Source organism: Alnus glutinosa, chromosome 11 (genome assembly GCF_958979055.1).
Source record: "Alnus glutinosa chromosome 11, dhAlnGlut1.1, whole genome shotgun sequence".
In the NCBI taxonomy this organism is placed as follows: Eukaryota; Viridiplantae; Streptophyta; class Magnoliopsida; order Fagales; family Betulaceae; genus Alnus; species Alnus glutinosa.
Window position 1 is genome coordinate 4,274,437 of NC_084896.1, and position 17,388 is coordinate 4,291,824.

Genomic DNA, 17,388 nt, shown 5'->3' on the forward strand with positions numbered 1-17,388 from the left:
TTCTGAAAAAAAAAAAAAAAAAATTGACTCTTTCAATTTAATTTTTTGAAAAAAGAATAAAAAAAAAAAAAGCTTCTTTGAGATTGGTCTTCACGAGTGGTTGTTGTCACCTTTCATATCGTATGTAAGAGGTGGAGGTCGTCTCCCCCTCCCCCTTCCGGTGTCTCCCTTCGTGAACGCAGAAGATCCACTCTCTACGGCGGTGGATGTCGGAGGTGGCCAGGTGGGGAAAGAAGACCCACCTCCGGTAAAGGAATAACTTTTACCAGTCAAAGGCTAGTATTTTTTTTATATTCAATAACAACATAAGATGTTGTGTTATTAAATAAACAAACTCAGTTTAAATACATAATAAATCATCATGCATGTTTATTCCCACGAATGTGGCCGGGTTAATGTTAAACTTGGTTTGCTCAAGGAAAAAGGAAAAAAGAAAGAAAGAAAAAAAAAAAGGAATGTGAGATGATATTATAGGGATTGGAATATACTAATAATTATGAAAAATTCTAATTATAATTAGTCCTTTTAACATATTATACATTTGTGATTAACCTTTTATTAAGTCAATGACAATTAAGTCAATGACAATAAGGGTCAGTTTCATCTCTGAGGTTTGAAACTGATTGCACGAGTCAATTTTTTTTATTTTATTTTTAAAAAAAATAATAATTTCTCTCTTTTTCTGGTCCCAAACCTTGTCCTTACCGATAACGTTACGGCATGTGGCACGGTCGCGGGTTCGTCGATCCGGAACAGCCGGTCGAGAGCTCCAATCCCCTCTCATCGGTGCACGGAATATGACCGGATATCATGGGTTTCCCGCGAAAACTGCCTGTTTTTATCAACGGACTCAAATAAAACATTACTCCTCTTTTTACTCCTTTGTACACACACCATTTTTTTTTTGCCCACTCTTCATGGAAATTCACTCACTTGCCGACACTTTCTTCTCCAGATTTCCATACCCCATCAACTTTTTTTACTTTTATTTTCCATATTTTATTCGAATTTTTTAGAGTAATCCCATTTGCTTTAAATAAGCTTGATCGTCACCTTAGCACTCATATTTTTTTTTCTTTTTTTAATTCCAAACCCCATCACCATTTGCTTAAATAATCTTGTTTGTAATATATTTTCTGGGTCTTGATTTTTAGTTGCAGTAGGTAGCTACGCTGATGCTGTTTGGCGGTATTTTCATATTTAAAACATGTTTGGCTCCAACAACATGTGGCCACAACACATGCAACTTTTAGGTATAATTTTATTGTCGGCTCCTGTTTATCGTTTGCTAGAACTTTTTTTTTGGGTAATTTTTTAATCTTTAGTGCAAAATGATGTGGGTTATTTCCTGTAGTATGATCTCATGGGTAGAATATTGAAGTTTTTCTTGGGAGTTTTTTATTAATTGGGATCTGGTTTAGTTACTGGTAATCTGTTGATTGGCACTATTTATAATAGTCTAAGGGGGGCATTAGAGTTGTTATTCTAGCTTTGAGTGAAAATGGTAGCCTTTTGCAGGGATTGGAATGATCTGTTCAAGAACTGGCAAGGTTAGTGACCAGAACAGTTCAAGAAGGAATATAATTTATAGATTTTTTTAGAGATTGAAAGATATTGATTAGAGGGAAAGAAAATACAATGACAGTTGAGGAGGAAGTGAAGGCTGTTGTGAAGAAAAATGTATTGGTTAGCATTCAAATGGACAGCCGTAGCAGAGAGCTGCTCAGCTGGGCTCTTGTGAAAGTAGCTGACCCTGGAGATTGCGTGGTTGCAGTTCATGTTTGTCGATGTTCTGGTAATGCCCTTGGAAAAATTTTGTATCTTTACAGCAATATGATCTTAATTTGCATATGCTTTCTTAATTCAAATATTTATCAACACAGATCAGGCTTCAAAAAACAAGAACTTGTTGGATGGTTATTTAGAAGTTTATGAAGGCCTATGTAGTGTAAAGAAGGTTAGTAATGCTTCCAGTTTCACTTTTTTCTCGTTTATTGCAGTATCAATGGTTGATTACCATTTGGCATACTCGATTTCAGGTTGATCTCAGCGGTCACATATTCACAGGAAGTTCAGTGAGAAAGGTTCTGGTGAGAGAGGCAAAGAGCCATGCTGCTGTGGCTGTAGTTGTAGGGATAAGCAAGCAAAAAGCTCTCGGGTAGGGGAGAACTAGAACCCCAACTTTTCATTGGGTTTAGCCTGTTTGATTCTTTTCTGCTTACTCTAAACAGATATCGATTTCAGGGGTTGGACTTCCATGGCGAAATATTGCACCAAGAGATTGCCTTCAACAACCGATGTTTTGGCTATCCACAATGGGAAAATTGTCTTCGGAAGGTTCACCAATAGCCAACTACCAGGTTTGGTATTTTTTTGAAAGGACCAGGTTTGGTATTTGTTTCCTGGTTAATTAAAGACACCCATCTTGTAGATCATACAGATATATCATTATCATATAATGAATTTGCTTTCGATTATTTCAGGTCTTAAAGGGGATCTAAAACCAAGTTTTAGTCTAATACAAGTTCCCACTTCCAAAGAATGCCAATCTGAATTTGGTGACTCTGAGGCAGAGTCAGAGATATCCATTTCCAAAGTAGTTCAAAACTCAATTGATGAAGACTTGAAGGATGAAGTTTTCAACCATGCCTGCAAAAGCAACGAACTTTCTTTGATGTCGACTTCTATATATGCAAGAGACCCTTCGGAGCAAAGGCCGCTTGGTTGGCCATTACTCCGCAGAGCTAGTTCATCAATTCCACAAGCCCCACGTACAAGGAACTTGTCTGTGGTGCAATGGGTAATGAGCTTACCAGATCGTTCCCCACAGCTAAGTCCTCAATGCTCAACTATTGAAGAGAGCCCATTGGAAGGCGATATCAGTGAGATTTTGGATGAGAGTATTAAAACTGGTGTATCTGCATCGTTTGAGCTTCCAAAAGGCTTGGAGCATCTCCTCAAAACAGACTCATCAGTTTGCAAATGGTTCAGTCATGAGGTTCTGAAAACTTCAACTTCTCAGTTCTCCTCAGGTGACTACCTTTTATCCTCAGATTACTCATTGCAATGTCTTTTTTCCTTTGTAGAAATTTGTAATAAAATGGAAAATAGCGAAAGAAAGAATTTTGGGGTGGTTCGGTATTAGACACCTACGATCACCACCAAGAATTGCCCTATGTGATCTTATAATTTCTTGATGATGTTCACTTTACAAATGACCTATAAATAAATTGGGGTAGATGACGACAATACAAATAAGGTAATCAAATCCTTTTGATTTGAGATAAGGAAATTATCAAAACCTATATAAAAAAAATTTCCTTTTGTAACAGAAAATATGATTGGGAAAGGAGGTTGTAAACGTGTATATAAGGGGATGCTCCCAGATGGTAAGCCAGTGGCAGTAAAGATTCTGAAGTCAAGCAAAGAAGCATGGAAGGATTTCGCCTGTGAAGTTGATATCATCTCCTCATTGAAGCACAAACACATCACGGCCTTGCTTGGGGCCTGCATGGAAGATAATGCTCTAATCTCGGTTTATGACTTCTTGCCAAGAGGAAGCTTAGAGGAAAACCTACATGGTAAAGCTTGAATAGATTTTATGCATTTCTTTTTCTTTTCTTTTTCACTTTCTAAAAGTTGCCAGAAACCATACTATATCAGTTAATAATATATGATGCAGGTAAGAACAAAGATAAATCCATATTATCATGGGAAGTGAGATTTAACATAGCTGTTGGGATTGCTGAAGCTCTAAATTATCTGCATAATGAATGTTCTCGGCCTGTTATTCATAGAGACGTCAAGTCTTCAAACATTCTTCTCTCCAATGGGCTTGAACCACAGGTACTACTCCACCAGACTAATACAGATGGTAATTGAAAATAATACGTTGTCACAGATGTGTGATATGACAAATTGTTATTGTTGTGTGACAGTTATCTGATTTTGGGCTTGCGATTTGGGGGCCAACAAATTCTTCGTTTGTGACACAAAGCGATGTATTAGGAACATTTGGTTATCTTGCTCCTGAATATTTCATGTATGGGAAAGTAAGTGACAAGATTGATGTGTATGCCTTTGGTGTAGTGCTTCTTGAATTGATATCAGGAAGAAAACCAATTAGCTCCGAGACTCCCAAAGGACAAGAGAGCTTGGTCATGTGGGTAAGAGCCTCCTCCATTAAGAGAATTTCTGCTTGTATTAGTTATGTGGATGAATAACATTTAATACAATGAGTGCAGGCAAAGCCAATAATAGAAAGTGAAGATGTAAAAGGTATATTGGATCCAAACTTGGACGGTAAATATGATGAGGTTCAGCTGCAGAGAATGGTTCTTGCAGCAACCCTCTGCATCACACGGGCAGCTAGGCTTCGGCCTAAAATGAGCCAGGTAATAACATTGCAATTTTGAAGATGTTTTGCATTAAGCAATACTCCAAATATAAGTTTTCATTAATATTAGAGTGAAAGCTACTTGAACAGATTCAAGCTAACATATTGATTAAATGATTAAATTCACCATTTCCTATCAGTTTAAGCTTTTGGAACAATTTGTAATTTAACAGTTGAACTTTTCCAGATACTAAAGCTCCTAAAAGGGGATAAATATGTCGAAGAATGGGATAACTCTCAACATGGTGATCTAAAGAATTTGGAAAGCCAGGACAATAATGATGACGAGGTTTATCCAAATTCTAGTGCAGAGTTACATTTGAGTCTTGCATTGCTTGATGTTGACGATGATACCACATCATATAGTAGTCTGGAGCAGAGCAACATTCTTTCTTCGGAAGAATACCTGAAAGGAAGATGTAGCAGATCATCTAGCTTTGATTAGCTTTAGGTGTACCCTCCAAAATACTACTTTTTGCAAACAAAAAAGAGGGCTAAGAGTCTAAGACTAAACTTTGTCAAATGAGTAGTTTGTACTGTACAGTTGAGGAAAAAAATGTTGGCACCCGACTGTGAGGTGGTTTATAGATGGAAAATGTAAAAGTCCCCTTTAATGTGATATTATGATAGGATAAACCCTTAGCTTATCAACAACTAAATGGTACAGAATCTTGAGACAAACTTGAGAATTTCGTAAAAGTTGGATATGCTAGAGCTTGTGAAGCTTAATAGCCAAACTAGTTCTTGCTGAAAAAAAGGTGAAATAATTGTCTGCAAATTTGGATAGATATGACTGATTACATACCTCTCGTAACAGTAATTGGCAATAAAATCTATAACTAGAAAAGGCTTGAGAGTATTTGCTCTAATGGCGACCAAGGGTGCAGTCAAAAGATGCGCAGCAACCATATATTATATACATGCATAGCCAGCTAATGGATTGTTGAGATTTTCATGTTCACTTGGCAGTCACTAAACTCAGATGCAAAAATTTATAACCACAAATTATAATGGCCAAAAAAAGTGATGGGGAATTTGAGTCTGAAGTGAAAGAGATTGCAGGATCTATGCATTGTACTTTTGCTGCATAATTAACTAGTTCTACATGTTAATAAATTCTGTTAATGTAAAACTGTACTGTATTTTTCCCGGTTCTATGAATTCAAGCACGTACAAGCCTGGAGTAAGATCTAGTAAAGGTTGCTCCTGCTGACGACAACATAGGTAGCTAATCCTGGTGGGGTTCTTGGTGAATAACCTGAGGCTTATATAAATAATGGATCAAATTAGCTAGTCTGGCAGAAGCATTTCCTTCTATGACAGTATGACAAAGAGCTCTACCATGTCAATGAGGTTGAAGTCTGATTCAGCATCTGTTTTCACAACCAAGTTTTTTATACAACTGTTGCATGCCAATAATCAACCAGATCAAATGGCCATAATTCTTCCATTAGACTACTGACCTCACCAATGGCAGTTTCAAAATGATATTGCAAATGGCAAAGCACATATGTCAGCCTTGGACAAATACTGAGCATAAGGGTATGGGACGGTGCTTCCATGACAGAAGTCATTGTAAGCATTAATTTCTCTTGTCATGTCACTTATGTGCTGCCTTCTTTGAAAGAGCCACTCTTGATCATCAAACTTAGGGTGCTTAGTCTGTAAGGGAGGGGGAATCCAATTCACAATTAATGTCCTATATTGTGATTCTATCTGCATTAAGCCACTTCCAGAGAAGGTGGATGCTGGAGCTGTTTCGGCATTCTCATCAGCGACAACCTCAATTCGAGAAGAGGAGTGACACCTCTCTCTGGTAGGTCCAGAAGCCATTTCCTCGGCAAGTGTTGTGGACATACAAAGAGTAGAATAAAATTGATCTTTGTTGGGTCTCAGAGCCATTTCAAAATCCTCTTCGACAAGTTGATCCATCCACCTGGGAGTAGAACAAACTGGTTTGCTGGATTGTTCAGAAAGACTGCTGTTCTCCAACCTTGGGACTTCATATTTCCTATTCTTTTGGTCGTCACTTTTTTCCCGACTTCTCTTGTTCTTGTCATCCTTGTGCCTACTTTTCCGACTCTGCATTTCCCGCATCTCACCATCTTCCCTTCTTTTCTTTTTCTCTTTGTTCTTTTTCTTTTCCTTCTCAGCCTTTAACCTTTCTCTGTTGACCTTCAGAGCACAACAAAAAAACCGTCACTTTGAAATAAGCTAAACTAGTATATGAAAGAAAAAGGCAGCACCAATCTAATTCATTAGCTCTCATACTTCAGTAACTCCAAAGATGTAAGCCTTAGTAACATATATTGGGAATAGCTTCATATTCCCCAATCTGAATATAACGACACGTGCTTCCTTTTATAAACATGCAAATCAGATTCATTCTTGAGTTTTTTCTCCCGCTCACCTCTGATATTTCTGCAATAAACTACGTAATTTCAAACAACACCCCATGCTGAACAGTGTCCTAATTTAGAACTAGTCACTATCAGTTTAAAAGTCAAGAAGGTCCACAGTATGATGTGCAGCAATTGTTCATGTTATGAACAAAAAGCTTTGCAAGCATGGAGTTCATAGTGTATTCTTAAACGAAGAACTTGACCCTTTCTTGTTGGATCATACCACTACTCTACGAAAAGAGTTGTCCCTATTTTGGGAAGCTCATCCACATTTTGTGAACATATCATGAACTTCAGGCCAATCAATACACAAATTACTGAGTTATCTCAACTCTATCATTGCTTTTAAAAGAGTTACAATTTACTTCTTACCTATACATGCCACCCAGAGTCTCATCAATAATTCTTAATACTATGAACAATGAACAATGCCTGTCACTGCATTGAACTCTGAAGATGTCATCTAATTTCTAAGTTCACAAGTCATGGAATCGCCCATGGCCCTACGGTATGCCGCAGAAGCTTATGAAAGCACAACGAAATCAGGACATAAAGGTTCATAAACAACTCTACATTAAAATAGACCTTTGATGTTAGTGCATAACATAAAGAAAACGCGCATTTATATGCAAAAAAAATAAAAATAAAAAAAAAATCTAATTTAAATTTGTAAATAATGCTTTCCTGGTGCCTACTTATGCGAGACAAAAGGCACATCTAGCATCACTTTGATATCAATTGACACTGCTGTAAATGAAGAGTTAAAGACATCAGTAATCATGATATTTGAACTTCAAGTGAAAAGAAATTCTGCTGTAAACGTGACTACTATGTTTGATTTACCTTTACCATTTATCTTTCCCATGTTATTGTATGCATTTGGTATGAGATCATGGCATCAGCCCATGTGGTGTAAAGATGTAATTTTTTTTATTTTTTCTCTTTTAAAGGGAGAGGAACTTAGAAAGCTTATTGGGGCTCCGGTTTACATTGAATGTAGTTCAAAAACGCAGCAGGTATGTAATTTTTCATGTCATTTTACAAAGGGAAAGTATGTGTGGTAGCCCTCATTATTGACAGGATCTCTTTTCTGGTACAGAATGTGAAGGCTGTTTTTGATGCGGCCATAAAGGTGGTTCTCCAGCCACCAAATCAGAAGAAGAAAAAGAAGAGAAGCAGACAAAAGGGCTGCTCCTTTTTGTGATTGTGAAAAGAATCATTCCTGGAGGATATCGTCACCAATTAGCCATATAGGCCATTAGTCTCTTACAGTCACTATATCTCTTACAATTGCCCTCCTCAAGGAAGAAGCAAGCTTTGATTTAGTCAACTGACAGAACTAGGGAGCTCTTTTTAAGCATCAAGTTGTCTGTGTTGTCACTTTCTTGGCTGTATGCTGATCCATATATTGATGATTCACATTTCTTGGTGAAAATGCCCAGGTCTTCTGTTTCTCTGGGCTAGATTTAGCTTTCTTGTGGACTCTATAAAAAAACAAACTGTTTCCTCGTGTACACATGGTGTTATCCATGTTCTGTGACCTCATTTAGTACATTTCAAGAAGCTTTTTTTTTTTTTTTTTTTTTTTTTTTTTTTTTTTTTTTTATGTATATTGCTTTGCGTTGAATCATATATTAGATAAAACCATTTCAACGGCTGGCTGAGTTGGCGCGCCTGGGGGCTGGGGGATTCTTCACTGGAGCTCTCTTTGGTTTATGGGATGGGTATTGGTACACAATTAAAGCTAACCCACTGTGTATGGAGTGCGGTTAGGGGTACTATAACTTTATAATTGTGGGTGGGTGGTGGTGGTGGTTGGCAACATCTTTTTTAAATTTCATTTTATTTTTGAAATGTAAAAGAACCTCTTAAAAAAATTATTGAATCAGATTTTCTTGTTGTTTCATAAACTAAGGAAACATTAAAGAAATCAAAAGTTGTATCTTAAATTTATAGCATTCAGGCTGTTCCAGACTTGTCTCAACGAGCAAGGTCAGGGTGCTGGTGGTGGGCGAGGGTGATCAAAGAATGGGCAGATGTCAATGTGGACCTTGTTCTTGCCGAACATGTCAAGTTACCGGAGGAATTCGAGAACATAGGCATCGCTGCAGCGAGAAAAAGTTCAGAGTAGACTGTGGTTCTTGGGTATTGACCAAAGGTGTTATAGTCTTGCCACTTCTGGAACTCGTAGCGGCTCAGTACAAGAAGAGATAGTAGGATTAATATTGCTTGGCGTGGCTTTGGGTCCTGAAACTTCTGTTTGTGAAGCTGCTGCACGGGCTGAGAGAGGAGGTGGCGGCGGCCGCCGCCGCCACAATAGCAGCCGACATGTTAATTTTTTGGTTCTATCTATTATGTGGGGAAGTGTTTTTTGAGGGTGCACGGGGATATTGGAAGAGAAGACGGTCAGAGAGAGATTGAAGAGGGTGAGAAGCATGGAAAAGGATGAGAGACAATGGGAGGGTAAAATATAGTAGGGGAAGAAGAGCGAGGCAAATCAAGCTAACAAGCACCTGTCCAGTTTCTTCTTCTCATTCACCTGCTCGGAGAAATGCCACTACTGTTGGTTGGCATTCCGGGATTTTCCTTAAGCATAAGAGTGCTGAGTGCGTCAGTACTCGTATGCAACTTGCTTCGTCGAAAGTGACACAGAATATGATGGGGCTATCAACAACTTCATAGTGGACAGAATATGCCATTTTTCCTTTTTGAAGGATTTGTAGAACAAATCTTGTGGTCATTTGTCAACTTCAGTACAGCTCCGATTCTCAAAAGCGAACTGTTTGAGCTAAGCACGAATATCTTTTCTTTTGGGACGTGGGTTGTATTTGACTGGCTAGCTGAATATCGATTGGATCTTTCACCAAAATTTCAGCCATCGAATAAAAGTGAGTCTTGCCTAGTTGCCTTTGCAACTAGAATCCATGGTTTCTTTATTTGTCTAAGTAGTTTTCTTATTTATCTTACAGACAGATAGGGAGAAAGCAAGACCTCTAAAGTTATGCTTGACAGCAGGTAGTTCAAAGAGAAGAAGGGTCGGCGATAAGAGTCCCGATTGATTTCCTATTAGGTGACACCATGCAATTTAAAACAAAATAGTCCTCCAAAAGGATGCTTTGCTTGCTACTTTTTTTCTTCCTGGAATTTATACTGTGCCCACTTTCATCAGCCCAAAATGATTGATGGGCATCTTCATTTCCAACTCTCCCCCATTAAATACACCGTCACCTTCCCTTTAGCAGTGTGCTCATAGATTGTTTTGCTTCTTTTGCAGACCCATCCTCTGTCTTGAAATTCTCTGTAATTCTGAAATTGCTTGAATGGCGTCAAAGAGAATACTGAAGGAGCTCAAGGACTTGCAGAGAGATCCACCAACTTCATGCAGTGCAGGTTTGAGAAACTAAATAAACTGGAAGTGGGATTTAATCACACCAGCTAGTTTTCATTCTTGAATAAAAGATTCTGATTCCTGATATGGTGCATTTTCAGGTCCTGTGGCTGAGGATATGTTCCACTGGCAAGCAACCATCATTGGTCCAAATGACAGTCCCTACGCTGGGGGTGTTTTCCTTGTGACAATCCATTTCCCACCTGATTACCCTTTCAAACCCCCAAAGGTATAGAGCAAAGTTCACTAATATCCTTTTTGTATCTACTTGCTACAGTTCGAGGTTGATATGTTCCTCTTAGAAGTCATTGCTTTCTACCATGGTTACATTCTTAAAATCTTAATCGTGGCTTTGAAAAAGAGAAAAGATTGTGATATCCTCCTGTATAAATTTGCTTGCAGGTTGCCTTCAGGACCAAGGTGTTCCATCCAAATATTAACAGTAATGGGAATATCTACTTGGACATACTCAAGGAACAATGGAGCCCTGCACTCACCATATCCAAGGTGATGTATTGAAGACTAGAAAAAACTGAAATCCATCTATTTTGATTCTTGATAGCATTTGAAGGCTAGCTATTGCATCACAAACAAGAGAAATAATAATCCAATTTTCTCTTGACATGTTCCTAAAAAGTCCGATTCGCGCTGATTCTTCCCCCTTTTTCTGTCTAAACATGATTTTGAAATACTCAACCAACCTTGTTTTGTATATATAGATCCTATGGAAAAGAAAACTGAATTCATGCTGGAAAAATGTAAAGCAATAGTTATCATTTTTTCTAGGATATTATTAATGTATTCCCTTATGGTGTACTATTGCTCAATTTCAATCCTCATTCTGCTCTTCTTGATCTAAAATAAATTGCTTGAACCAATAAGACTTAAAATTATACTGATATGTATTGGAGTGAATCTTGCAGGTTTTACTCTCCATATGTTCATTGCTTACTGACCCAAATCCTGAATCCTGATGATCCACTTGTTCCTGAGATTGCCCACATGTGCAAGGCTGATAAAGTCAAATATGAGTCAACCGCTCGGAGCTGGACCCAAAAGTATGCAATGGGCTAGATACTATATATGTCTACTAAAGGTTAAAGAACCTCAATTCTCTATTCTTGCCGATCTTAAACCTACCATTTTGTCTGTCATAATGCCTTGTTGAGGTATAGGAATGGCCTGAGTTAGGCTTTAACTTTGTAATTTGAGCATCTCTTTGCTTGGAATAAAATTATCTTTCAATCTCAATGATGTTCTCTTGCTTAAGATTAATGTAATAAACAGACTTCAAATTCACCCTCATCCTTGTTCATCTTGGGCTATGTAGCACCACTATTGCAATAAAATAGTAATAGTAGATGTATACATAGTTCAAAGTTTTTTTGTTTTGTTTTTTTTTTTCCTGGTGAAGTAAGAATTAAATAATAGGTGAAGACATGCAATCTCCTGTGTAACGACCTATTCCCAAAGACACAATATTGTCTGCTTTTAGCTTTCCCGAACCAGACTTCCCAGGAGGTTACCTATCATAGTACTACTCTCGCAGAAGCACGCTTAACTGTGGAGTTCTGATAGGTTCATAGTCATTACAACTTTAAAACGCGTTGTGTCAAGAATGATGTGAATATACATATAAGCACATACTCATTCCCATATCTAGGCGATGTGGGACGTCACAATCATCCTCTCTTTGGACACAACATCTCATGGGATCTCCCCATTCTTGGCGTCCTAACGAGTGCCCGCTAGCGACCCTCATGGACTTGTGCACGCTCCCTCCTTCTCAGGCTAGACAATGGTTCTGATACCATTTGCAACGACCTACTCCCAAAGATACAATATTGTCCACTTTTGACTCATCTGAACCAGACTTTTTAGGAGGTCATCCATCCTACTACTACTCTCGCAGAAGCACATTTAACTGCAGAGTTCTAATAGATTCATGGTTATCACGGCTTTAAAATACGTTGTATCCAATGACGGAGAGAGGGGGGGGCTCAACTCTTAAGAAATAAAAAATTAAGGTATTTTTTTTAGATGAATCAAATAATGGTTTTTTTTTTTTGCCTATTGGCCCTAACAAGATTTTTTTTTTCCTTGGCCCCTTCCCTTTTATCATCTGTTCAACTATTGTCAAAATTTTTTCCTTTAATATTTCACGGGTAGCAATGGACATGCCTGAGAAAGTACAATGGAAGGATCTTTACAAAGTTGTAGAGGCTTTGTTCAAAGTAAACGAAAAGTGTTTAGTCAAGTAGTGCATTGGAAGAAAACATGTGTGGATTTGAGGAGTCACAAGCTTGACCAAGCTCGATTTCCTAAGAATGTGTGGAAAAAATAACTGAGACATTTTTTATTTTTATTTTCTGAATCTTTGGACAGTGGTTTTCTTTACTTTTTTTTTTTTTTTTTTTTTTTTTTTTTTCTAAAAACTCTTTTCACTTTTGCTTATTGATTTTTAATTTGAACGGAATAATAAAAATATTAAAACTGGGTTATGTTTAATTTACTTAAAATTTGCCTTTATATATATACTTTAACCCATACTTAAGAAAAAAAATTATTTGGCTCTCTCCCATTAAAATGTCTGGCTCCGTCCCTGGTTGTATCAAGAATGATGCGAATATACATATAAACACATATCTATTCCCATATACAAGGCGATGTGGGACATCACACCCCGACACTCTCGGAGAAATTACACCAAACAATTACTACTAAATTGAGTCGGAGGAAATTCTTCCGACCTACTTCCTAGACACATAGGATGTATGCTCTTCCAAACATTTTTAACAGAAAACTTTCTTGAAGGATCTCCCACCCATTGCAAATGATCTTCACTTGCAGGATCAGGTTTGAAATCCTCAGAAATGGAGTCTTTAAGAACCGTCCCAACTCGATCTCTGGATTGACCCATAGGCCAATTCCACTCTATTCCCTCAATAATAGCCTAGACCCTTGTATTCCTTTCTAGCCCTAGATCAAGCATGGAAAGCACGAGGTGGACACTTGTTGATAAGTTATGCACAACAGCACAAGTTCGAATTCAAACCCATCAGAGTTTTTATTCTTGGATTGAGATCGAGTGCATGCACCAGGTGCAATAGCTCTTATTTCGACCGTTCATTTAAAATGAATAGCTTAGATCGCGATAACATAGGAGAGGAATAAAAAGTCGCTGGCAAGCCATGAAGTGGTGTAAAAGCTACTGGGGTGGTTCCCCCCCCACCCCTCCCAAAATGACCACACCAATGGCTTGCTAGCTACTTTTTTCTCTTTTGTTGTTGCGATTGAGATCCAGACAGGGGCAGAACTGCCCCTGAGCTTGGGGGATGGAAGTCCTCCTAAAACCTCTTAATTTTTTTTTTTTATTAAAAAAAAAAAAACTTTATGAGTTCAACCCCTAAAATTAATTTTTTTCATCCTTAAAGATCTTCATTTTTTAGTTTGGTCCTCCCTCATCTCAATTTCTGGTTCAGCCCCTAGGTCAAGATCAGAGCTATTGCACCCTTGCCCATCCAAATCCTACATACCTAGTTCGCCATTTGTAGCTTAGATCTTTCGTCATTGACGTTTCTAAACTTATCAGGACTCTTGATATTATATCATTTTATTCTCTGCAAAGATACATCAGGACTGTCTAATTTCAAGTTAGTCAAGGCACGTCTCTATGTCTTTTCAATGCCATGCTATCAATGACGTCTAATTGAGGCTGATATTATCATTGTCAAGGTGCATGCCGGATTTTAGTTTTGCAATGGGGATTGCTGTTTCGGTTGTTGAAGTGTTACATTTGATCTTTGGTTATCACAAAGCTCCGTAATATAATATTGGGACCTTAAGAGCATTTTTCTTTTGTTTCAAAACAAAGGATCATGCCTCTACCTATTTCGGTAGGGTTAAGTTGAAGGGTTTCGCGAGGGTTATGTTCATGTCCGCTCGGATATGGTTGAAGGGTCTTTCGAGGGTTATGCCTCTCCTCATGTCTCCTTTATTAGGAGATCAAGTAGGGTTGAAGGGTCTTGTAAGACTCATGCCTTTACCCTCCTTTGTTTTGTTGCTTATACCGCTTTATGCAGCCTATTCCTTGACTTTTGCCCAAGATTTGGAGGACCGGAACATTTTTGACTCATTTGGGGTCATTAACATACCCATTTCTTATTTGATGATTTGACGATGTTTCTTTTGTTTGGATTTGTTGTTGGGAAGCTCATTCCTTTTTATTTGTTCATTGTAAGCTAGTTGTAACCCTTTTTAATTTTGTATTGTTTGTTAATCCTTTTGTTTTAAGAAGAGAAAACAAAAGTTTTAACAAACGAATCAATCTTTAGATGACCTACCGAATCATATAAGCAGATATTTTTCCAATATATAACACATAATGGGATTGTTGGTTCCAAGTATATATGGGCCTCAGTGATCTACCAAATAATATTCAAAAGTCAAGTGATGCCATTCCACTCAAAGTGAGGCCAAGTCAAACCAAGAGAAATTTCAGTGGGGCTTCCTATATCTCTAATTTATGCATTTGTACATACTTCATAGCTACTAAAGTGGACAATATTATTGGTTACTTTACCAGAAAATTTGTTAGTATTGAAAAAGAGGGATTTAGGGCATACTTTTTCCATTTTATTATTTTTATTATTATTATTTATCTAAGCAAATCACAGGGAAAGGGTGAGGGCAGGTAGGGCATAATTTGACCCAAGCTATATTCTCCTAACAAATAATTTCCACACATGCCTCCAGAATTAATACAGCTGATTAGCCATTAACATATATCCTTCTTAGCTTTCTAGTGATAGGCTGATAGCCCCTACATCACCAATAAACATATGGAAATTATATATCCTAATATCTTTAGGAATTAACCTGCTCCAACCTGCTTTGAAATATTATCCATCATTTGGGACTTTTAAGTTCAATAATAGTTAGAGGTTAGAAAATTATGAGTGTATTTAGTCCTGCGATTTTGTAGGTCAAACGCGCGTTTTTTAAACAAAATCGCCATTATTTTTTTCCCGCTTCCATCGCATGTATATATGCAACACCATTACTCTTAGAGAGTTAATTGAGTAACTTATCAAATTCTAACTCTGAGTGTTGCACCGGAGGCAGACATGACTCTTACATGTGATTTCTCATGTCTAAGGACGGAACTAAGATTTCTCATAAATGTAAGATCCTAAAGGAAGGGCTATGCTTAATTTTGATAGGTGTCGAATTTAATTTTTAGGCTCAAAATTATGAGACTCTTACGACTAAGGGTTTTATGGCAAAGGGTATGCTAGATGAACTATTTTAATTATTTTTAGATTCCAAGAATAAGCACACACCCTTTGTTTATAGTACAAAGCAGCATCTTATAAATTCTTAAAGGTATTGGTGGAGGCATAAATATTTGTTTGTTGTTTATATTTTCTTATAATATCCTTTATTATTGTTGGCCATGTTTCTTTTTCTAATGCATTTTTTTTTTTGTTTTTGTTTTTATAATTCCTCTTATTATTATAGCACTTCTCATGATTTTTGTAGGTTTTAGTAAGATTTAATTTGTTCCAACAAGAAGTCATAACTAAGAAAATTATAATCAAGTTGATATGTACTATAAAAAAATAAATAATGCTAGAAATTATACTTTTATATCATTTTGTTTAGGTGACAGTTTCAATCCATTATTGTAAAAAAATAAAAATTAATAATTCATTAACACTGTTAATTACATCAATTGGGGTGATAAAAATGTAATTTTTAGTACTACTTTAAAAAATTAAATAAAAAAAAAATAGAAGGAGAACTTAATTAAAAAAGAAGACCATGGCCAAATTTTACGTGCACATTAAAGATTCATGCAACTTTTGTATTGGATTTGGGTCAAAGAGAAATGATACATCTCTTATATATTTATCGTACACCTATATCTAATCAAGTTTTAAATTCATTATTGAGTTTATGAGGTCTATATTTTGTGGGGCTTAATGTGAATTTTATAAATATAAAAGTAAATTTAAAAATGACAAAAATATATATATAGGAAATATAAAAATATATTTCTCTAGGTCAGATAATTTAAGTCAAATTTTTTAAAAAAATTGAGGGATCCTATCCCAGATGATGTAAATCACGTAATTGACCATGACCATTATATGGTCACATGCAGTGGTGGACACGTCTCTGACTCTCAGTGAAAGCACTGGCCACGTCCTGATCCCTTGTCCTCAGCACAAAAAGAATATTTAGCTTTCGGCCTCTTGGGACTAATCCCATTGCTTTATAGATGGGGGCCAAAAACAATCAAATCAAGTGAAAATATTTTCCAGTTTCCACGAAAAAGTAAAACGTGTTTCTGAAAAAAAATAAAAAAAATTGACTCTTTCAATTTAATTTTTTGAAAAAAGAATAATAAAAAAAAAAGCTTCTTTGAGATTGGTCTTCACGAGTGGTTGTTGTCACCTTTCATATCGTATGTAAGAGGTGGAGGTCGTCTCCCCCTCCCCCTTCCGGTGTCTCCCTTCGTGAACGCAGAAGATCCACTCTCTACGGCGGTGGATGTCGGAGGTGGCCAGGTGGGGAAAGAAGACCCACCTCCGGTAAAGGAATAACTTTTACCAGTCAAAGGCTAGTATTTTTTTTATATTCAATAACAACATAAGATGTTGTGTTATTAAATAAACAAACTCAGTTTAAATACATAATAAATCATCATGCATGTTTATTCCCACGAATGTGGCCGGGTTAATGTTAAACTTGGTTTGCTCAAGGAAAAAGGAAAAAAGAAAGAAAGAAAAAAAAAAGGAATGTGAGATGATATTATAGGGATTGGAATATACTAATAATTATGAAAAATTCTAATTATAATTAGTCCTTTTAACATATTATACATTTGTGATTAACCTTTTATTAAGTCAATGACAATTAAGTCAATGACAATAAGGGTCAGTTTCATCTCTGAGGTTTGAAACTGATTGCACGAGTCAATTTTTTTTATTTTATTTTTAAAAAAAATAATAATTTCTCTCTTTTTCTGGTCCCAAACCTTGTCCTTACCGATAACGTTACGGCATGTGGCACGGTCGCGGGTTCGTCGATCCGGAACAGCCGGTCGAGAGCTCCAATCCCCTCTCATCGGTGCACGGAATATGACCGGATATCATGGGTTTCCCGCGAAAACTGCCTGTTTTTATCAACGGACTCAA

The 17,388-nt window shown here is 37.0% G+C and overlaps 1 protein-coding gene and 1 pseudogene across 5 annotated transcripts; both read left to right on the forward strand.

Annotated features, from left to right (window-relative positions):
• The first annotated feature begins 738 nt into the window (after nucleotides 1-738).
• On the forward strand, nucleotides 739-5,255 carry LOC133881560 (protein kinase STUNTED-like). 5 transcript variants are annotated; one of them, XM_062320514.1, is made up of 12 exons: nucleotides 739-1,253; nucleotides 1,519-1,550; nucleotides 1,646-1,795; nucleotides 1,884-1,957; nucleotides 2,040-2,158; nucleotides 2,245-2,360; nucleotides 2,484-3,032; nucleotides 3,333-3,581; nucleotides 3,683-3,846; nucleotides 3,939-4,166; nucleotides 4,245-4,394; nucleotides 4,584-5,255. In XM_062320514.1, exons 3-12 carry the CDS (start codon nucleotides 1,699-1,701, stop codon nucleotides 4,839-4,841), a joined length of 2,004 nt encoding a protein of 667 aa, XP_062176498.1. In that variant the 5' UTR covers nucleotides 739-1,253; nucleotides 1,519-1,550; nucleotides 1,646-1,698; the 3' UTR covers nucleotides 4,842-5,255. The 5 variants fall into 5 exon arrangements, with proteins under 5 accessions (XP_062176498.1, XP_062176496.1, XP_062176495.1 ...); XM_062320512.1 differs by having other exon boundaries at nucleotides 742-1,253; nucleotides 1,519-1,795; XM_062320511.1 differs by lacking the exon at nucleotides 739-1,253 and having other exon boundaries at nucleotides 1,428-1,550; nucleotides 2,493-3,032.
• A 4,632-nt stretch (nucleotides 5,256-9,887) lies between these two features.
• Nucleotides 9,888-11,437, forward strand: LOC133881591 (ubiquitin-conjugating enzyme E2 28-like; annotated as a pseudogene).
• The last annotated feature ends 5,951 nt before the right edge of the window (nucleotides 11,438-17,388 follow it).

Bases quoted from the DNA above. Each gene is read 5' to 3' on its own strand.
- LOC133881560 (XM_062320510.1), top strand. From the start codon at position 1,502: ATGGTAGCCTTTTGCAGGGATTGGAATGATCTGTTCAAGAACTGGCAA. The intron at 3,847-3,938 runs GTACTACTCCAC...GTTGTGTGACAG, and splicing joins CCAATGGGCTTGAACCACAG to TTATCTGATTTTGGGCTTGC. The intron at 4,395-4,583 runs GTAATAACATTG...GAACTTTTCCAG, and splicing joins TTCGGCCTAAAATGAGCCAG to ATACTAAAGCTCCTAAAAGG.